This window comes from Atta cephalotes (genome assembly GCF_000143395.1).
Source record: "Atta cephalotes unplaced genomic scaffold scaffold00025, whole genome shotgun sequence".
Lineage (NCBI taxonomy): Eukaryota > Metazoa > Arthropoda > Insecta > Hymenoptera > Formicidae > Atta > Atta cephalotes.
Genome location: NW_012130089.1, coordinates 899,551 through 907,216, shown reverse-complemented (window position 1 = coordinate 907,216; position 7,666 = coordinate 899,551). Strand labels below are relative to the sequence as shown.

Here is a 7,666-nt window from a genome sequence, read left to right as displayed (position 1 = left end):
GAGAGAGAGAGAGAATATGGAAAATGTTATTTAAAAATTCCTTTTTCTATTTGTAGTATTAAATCAGTAGTAGAGTTAACTAATTTGAAGCAAAATAAATATAACTTGTAAATCTTTTTAGCTGCTTCTTTTTTATTATTTTCTAATAAATGGAAATATATTAATCATTCTCACCTTGTTACGATTTAGCGCTGTCGCAGTGCCAAAAGGCAGACAAACGGGTTTGACATTCCGAGGTCTGAAATCCACTGTATTATTCAACCTAATAAGCGCAATGTCATTTTGCAGTTTTGTTCTCGTGTATTCCGGATGGAATTGAACGCTTTCCACACCGAAATCCTGATACCTCTCGGCACACACGACCTCAAATCCTTTGTTATTCGTATCGCAATCACGTTCCTTGCTTAAATCGTGATCCCCTACTCTGACGCCTATTAGTCGTAGACCTGGAGAATAACAATTACATAAAGTTATGCTAGTTATAAAAAAAATGCTATCAAGAACAACGAATGTTTTTAAGTATCTTTCAAACTTTATTTTTAAATTCAATCTTAAATTTCTTTTTAAGTTTAAAACTTAATTCTAATTTTTGCCATACTTATGGCAATATGACTTTATGGCTTTTTCCTTACTCCCTGGAAGGAAAGTAACACAATGAGCGGCAGTGAGGACGTAGCGTGAGGAAATGATTGTGCCGCCACAACGAAATTCCGGATTTGGTCTTCCAGTATCGTATGCGATTAACGCCATCCAAGGATACTGGAAAATTCCAGTCTTGTTGCCGCCGACTACCTTCGTCTGAGTGATGGGTCCACATAATGTATGATCTAACAGATGTAGATTCGGGTGATTCGTCACATCTGGTGGATTTGAAGGGTTTTCTGGATTTGGTGCCTCTGTCGTTGTTGTGGATGTCTATTACCAAAGATTAATATAAGCAAAATTGAAAAAATTGAAAACACTTAATGCATTTTTTTATGAAATCGAAAATTCAACAGTGTTATAATGACGAACAATACCAAGTTATAGAGAGATTTATTATGTTCTGTAAATATATGAAATTTTTGTATATGAATGGATATTAAAGATATTTATTTATTAAAAGTTGAGCATAAAAAATTTTATTTGTTTTTGTTTGGAAAAATGCATTTTTAATATTACATCTAAAATAAAGGAAGCTATAAAGCAATTTTGATTGTAATAAAATATCTGATAACAATAAAATATCTAATTTTATTGTTATTTGATATAATAGAATATTTTGTAAATTTTAGATTTTGTGAATTAAGCTTCAGCCGATATCCTGCTAATACAATATGAGATTAGGATAAAACAGGAAGTCGAGGTCACAGAAACCTGTTTCAGTATTATTTCAAAAGACTATTAAATGGACTTGCAACGACAATACATCTCTATTACGTACAATGATGGCAGTATGCGATGTACATCATACATGTTTGATATATTTCATGAATATATGGAAAATGATGAACAATCATCCGAAACGCATTAATCCTCGAGAATCAATAATCAATCTGCCAATAAATAATCTTTTAACTTTTTAAATAAATGTCTTTAAATAATTAACAAAGAATAGGAAACAAAATAGAGAAGCAAAATTATCAATGCAAGTTATTATAATATATATTCTCGAAAGATATATATATTTATAATTCATAATTCATAATTCTTACTTTTTCGTTTATTTTTTAAGTTAGCTTTAAATTATATTATAAATTCAATTCTCTTTCTTAAATTAGAGATTACCCATTATATTATGTGTTAGTTAACTTTATTAATTTAGATTTTAATAAATTAGTATTAAATTAATATTATTGTAAATAAATTAATGCGTTTAGGTCAAATTCAATTACCTGACTGCAACAAACCTTCGGGTCGTTGCCTTCGAAGCCACATTGCAAATTTCTAAGAGTCTGCAATGTTTCTGCTGAAAGCGGTCTTGAAGTTGTCAAGAGAGATATGACTTCCGGACATTTGCGAATGTTGACGCAATTACCATTTGAACATTCATTTTCTATAACGATAAATTATTGTTTAATTAATTGTTCAATTAATGTTTTTTTAACAATAACTTTCAAATTAAAATTGTCTTATCCGAAGTTTAAATTCAGCATTTTAAACATACTACATATCGTAAATAATTTGGAACAACTTAAATATCATCTGAGAAAGCCTTGAATGTATCGAACGATGAGAATCAAACAGCTGCATTTAATTGTAAATATATGTTAATTAATTGTGCTAAATGTGCTCTGACAATTTAAAATAAACGCGCAAAAAAATCAGGAAAAGATTTACTTTTAGAATTTTATTATATATAAAGAAAAAAAATTCTTTTTCAGATGAAAGTGCTCAAAATGGATTGATGTCGAATGGAGTACTCACGTGCATCGATTGCTGTTAAAGTGAGGAAAAAGACGAATAAGCCAATGGACATCATGTTTATTTGTGATATCAGCATGTAACTCTTTGCCAAATATTCTCGTTTTATAGGAATTCTCTTTTTTCCCTTTCAGATCAGATCGAGCGGGAATTTTCCTGTTTCGCTCCGATGATTCTCGTCGAGTAACGTCCTTCAATATATATATAGATAGAAGGCTCGTACTCCGTTAGGAAATGTAATAATTCCACTTGTAGTTTACGGCCTTTTGTATTAGTTTGTACTCAAACCGAGTACCACAGGTCAGATCAAAACCGGTACTGATCGCCAACTGGTTGCCAATCGACTAAGCTCCTTCGCTACTTGCTGGGCCTATTAAATCTGCTGGTTCGGTGGGGATGATCATCAGTGATGATCCATTAGTCATGATTCGCTTCCAATTACAGCTTATCGCGAGTATTATTTACTCGTAAAATGCGAGGAAAATCTGAAATGCGAGTTTTTCTTAAAAAAAAATTTCATTATCCTTTTACGAAATCCTCACTTACCAACTTCAATTACCAACTTTAAGGATGTTGATGTCAACATACATTTCGTTCATAATAATGTTACTGGTAAGAATTTTACGGTATCATGTTCATAGAATTATTATAAAATTTTATTTTATATTATTTTATTATCTATTTACTTTAAAATTTTGATTTTTTTTTAAATTAAAGCTTTCAATATTTAATCTCTTACATTTATATTTTTAAAACTATACATATTTCATATTTATACATATTTCAAACTCTGATTCTATCACTTACGTTTAAGAAATTATGCAATTAATTTTGGTCATTGTATATACCTGTCTTTTTATCAACAATTTTCAGAATGGTGTTATTCACAGTTCTAAATCGTGAAAGTCGGATAAATAAATATATATATATTTGTTTCTCTCATCACTAATTGACGGCATCAGCATAATTTCTTGGAAGGAACATAAGTTTAATCATTAAAATGAAAATGTAAACGACAAAATCAACATGCTTCTTCTAGGAAAAAAATTATCGCTTATAAATAAAATTAAGATAAAGGCGAAGGTATTGCAGAAATCTTTCCTGAAAGATATACGTGAAAGAAGATATAAACAAAGAAAGGCTAAAATAAAAGGGAAAGAGAGAAAAAGTTGTCGGATATTGAAACTAATTAAAAATTATTTTTGTTCAGAAAATGATAATTATAACAAATCTCACCAGAAAAAGTAGATCGAAAATAAATGTGATGACTTTTATCATGACTTTAATCACTAGGAGTTTCCCGAGATAATATTGTTGCATTAAACTTATGCAGGAATGCTATATGTTGTTCCATTGAAATATACAACTATTAGTCATCAGTTGATAGATGAGGAAAGTTACGATGAAATATCAATACTTTTCTCCAAATCGATTGCCAAAGATGTTACTCGCTACGTATTTCTTTATCTCTTATTTGTTATTTCATTTCAAATTTTTAAACATATTATCGTGATCTACTATGATCACAAAATGCGAAGATTCGTTCATTCGTGATATTGAAGAACATTTATCTCTAGAAAATTAATACGTCAACGAGTTAATAATGGCACATGATTAGCTACAGCAATTAATCAACCACTGCACACAATCACAAGTATTATCCTCTCGTAATACTCGAGAAGAAAATTTTAGGTTTGTCATTTTTCCTCAATGGAACTTTTTCATATTTATGCTTTATTAATATTATTTTAATTAATTAATGAAATATTATAATTAATGAATTTAATTTTTTAGTACAGTGTGATGTCTTTAATTGTGCTTTTCGAAATAGCGTAGGATAAACTGTTACAACGTAATAAGTCAGTCGATAGGTCATATAGTGACCTTGCTCGTTTGATAACTTCGGAAAATAAAAATGTGAATATTGAATGACGTAATCATCAATCACATATTTTTGCAATATAACAATTCGCAATTTTATACAACGTTTTCCTCAAAAGAAGGTGAAATTACCAGGAAATCGGTTTAGTTTTTTATATATTAGAAAAATGCGGATAAATATTGCAAATAATGTTATAGTTTATTGATGGTTAATTGACGTTTCCCAGAAATATATATCTTACACAAGACACATCAAGGCATACGCATTATGATGATAAGAGAGATCTCATTATGAAAACATGAGGATAAAACGAAGGAAAGTAGCGTAATTAAAAAGAAATAATAACACTGTGAAAACTTATAATTCAAATGCAAATGAATTATTAAAATGATATTGACAAATTGATGTTGACATAATAAAAAGAGAAAGAGGAGAATAATGTATCGAGAAAAGAAGATATAAATTATTAATTCAATATAGTTATGGAAAAATTTGAATTTGTCTTTATTAGTGTTATTAAAAACGTAAAACAATATTTTTTTTTATATATTGTCGTTCTTATGAGATAAGACTAACTCCTTTACAGATATTAATTTCTCATTTATTGTCAATATCATGAATTTTATTCTCGATTTATTACACTTCATGTATTAATAAAACTCATTAAAAATATTTTATTGCTATAAAACGTGTCAATATAAATACAGGTAAAATAAATGAATAATTATACATAATTAAATGAATAATTATTACTTAACATACGTCACTTAATATCTTAATATTATTAAGTATTCATGGCCTTTTATATATAGCAAACAGATAGGAAACGTAATTAATTATTATTTTTATAATGACATTTCATCTTTTACCTTATTAATACAAATAAAACTTATTTATCATAAATAAAAAATTTTTGCCGCATTTTATTCATCAATTTGTTCAGAGAAACTTTGACAAAATTATTAATATATAATATTCTATTTTAACAATATGTAAATGAATCTTTACAAAATTAATTCTACAAGATGCAACTCGAACTATAGAAATATATTGTTTCATATATAATATATTTTAACTTCATAAATTTTAAAAAAATTTTTCATTACTGAGACATAGTCAATGACTTAATTTCTTTGTAGACGATATATCTTTGTGATCTCATGTTGTTAGGAATTTATGAAACGAAGTAGTACACTTACGTGTACACGCTAGATTATCTTTATATGTTGCAGGGCGATCCTATTGCAGGATCCAAAGGATTCAACACCTACAGCAGTCCATTTCCTGGTATTATCGGTGATCTCTTCGACGGATATCAAGGGACTATCCGAATCACCCTGATACCAGTCTTGGCCTTTCTGATTACAATCGTTAGCCCAGTCATCGCAGACATAGGTTTCATCACGCAGATTCTTGTCCGTTAAGGGTAAGGCAAGCTTTAATTTAATATTCGAAGTCGAGCGGGTTACCGTATTTCTCCAACCGTCCATAAAGAGTTTGTCATCGAGCGATGAATTGAACAAGCTTGATGTACCTTGTGAATGGCAGATCATGACTGAGATGCAGTAATATCATAACATTGATGCCGCGAAAGGAATAATATTCATGAATTTGTTCTTCCACACCTACGATTATTGAATTATACACATCGGCTCACTATTCTCACCGACTATCCGGCATGCAATTCCGATCGGTGTCGATATCGTATTCACCCAAGCGAACGCTGGACAAGCGCCAGTTGACTGATAAGTCCTTGATGCAGTAAACGACAATAAAGATATATCGTTTACTTATTAAGAAACCGCCGTATGCTATCATTTATCATTAGCTACAATATTTTTGAAAAGAAACTGTATAAAGAACTGAACTCCTAATATAATTTACATTTAATTATAAAATGAAATGTTTATGATAAAGTGAAAACTTATTTAAGACTTTATGTATAATTAATTAATAATTAATTAATAATTAATAATTAATAATGAATTTATTTCTACTTATGTTGTTGATATTTCAATAATATCATCCAAGGAAACTCATCGAGCTCGGTATGTTCACCATTGATAATCCTCTGCGACAAGTCGCGCAATCGTTCGGCAGCGATGGATTATTTGCCAGGTCTGTCTGGTTTTCGATATACGGGGATTCCGAATTTCTAGCCTGATTTAGTCCCACGATTTGTCACGACACCGCTTGAACGGTTGCGGATGCTCACGCTTTTGACAACACATCAAAGGATTTGAGCCTTCGAAATGATTGCATGTAAATGATGATCTGTTCCTGCGATTGCTGCAGAATGTTGGACACCAATGTATAGTCACGTGTATTTATGCATGTTTCCATCTTACGTCGATCGTACACTGATCTCCAGGACTATTTAGCGAAAAATAAGAATGCATGAGATGTCAGGATAAAAGAATATTAACAATAAGAAAACATAATTTCATTATCTTTAATAGAATTACTGAAGAATTACTGAAGATATTTTTATTTTATGTCCAATAAATTAATTTAATAGTTAAGTTTTCCCCTAATCGCGATTTTTTATTTGTCCAGTTTTCTCAACAAGAAATTGATCAATATATTTATTATTCGTTTTGATAACTTTTTGAAATCAGTTTTATTTATCTACGTACTATTTGTCGAACGCCTCGTCAAATTTATTTTCTCATTCTCATCACAATTGAGATTACCGCATTTGCGTTAACATATTCCAAGAATGGAGATTAAAAGTATTCGATATAAAAGACTTTGTTCCGCAATGTTTCGTTTTTAATCTGTCAGTGTGTTGAGAATCCAGTCCATGTAATAGGCGACATTGGTATAGACACCATATTGGATCATGTGTACACTTGTATCATTGTATATACCAGCTGCCTGCAGAAGTCTGCCGCTATCGGTCAAACAGAAGTTCACATTCTTTCGGCCGCTGACACATAGCTGTTTGTATCAGATCTGCATAGTCGGCCTGTGCATTTCTTTACACTGTTTGTTGTCCACTAGTGTCAGCATCATTCGCAGGGGTTCTTGATTGCCCCAATCGGTCACTACAACTTAAGAGAGAAAATCAAAAGCAAAATTTCGAAATACAAATGAAGTAATCTTTACGAAAATCAAGAGATAATTTGAGTGAAAATTTTTTAAAGGGATAGAAAATATTTCTCGAAAAAATTTGATAGACTGTAGCATTTAATTCGAAAAGATACAATTATGAAATGTTTCAATTTGTGTGTGAGAGAGAGAGAGAGAGAGAGAGAGAGAGAGAGAGAGAGAGAGAGAGAGAGAGANANAAATATATTATATACTTCTATATATATATANANANANANATATTAATTAATATAATAATAATATATATATATTGTNTNTCTTACTTTTATT

The 7,666-nt window shown here is 30.1% G+C and overlaps 2 protein-coding genes across 2 annotated transcripts in view; both read right to left on the bottom strand.

Moving 5' to 3' along the window:
• Nucleotides 1-2,482, bottom strand: part of LOC105620236 (serine protease easter-like) — a 3,124-nt gene extending 642 nt beyond the window's left edge. Inside the window, exons 1-4 of the mRNA XM_012201741.1 lie at nt 2,407-2,482; nt 1,875-2,035; nt 633-915; nt 175-446 (exon numbers count right to left, since the gene is read on the bottom strand). Coding sequence (XP_012057131.1) covers nt 175-446; nt 633-915; nt 1,875-2,035; nt 2,407-2,482 — 792 coding nt within the window. The remainder of the gene's footprint in view (nt 1-174; nt 447-632; nt 916-1,874; nt 2,036-2,406) is intronic.
• Nucleotides 2,483-5,493: 3,011 nt separating this feature from the next.
• On the bottom strand, nt 5,494-6,389 carry LOC105620352 (the record flags this gene model as incomplete). The annotated part of the gene is made up of 3 exons (XM_012201853.1): nt 5,494-5,819; nt 5,956-6,074; nt 6,283-6,389. Coding segments are annotated over 3 exons (552 nt in total), but the record flags the coding sequence as incomplete, so codon positions are not given.
• Between the last annotated feature and the right edge of the window lie 1,277 nt (nt 6,390-7,666).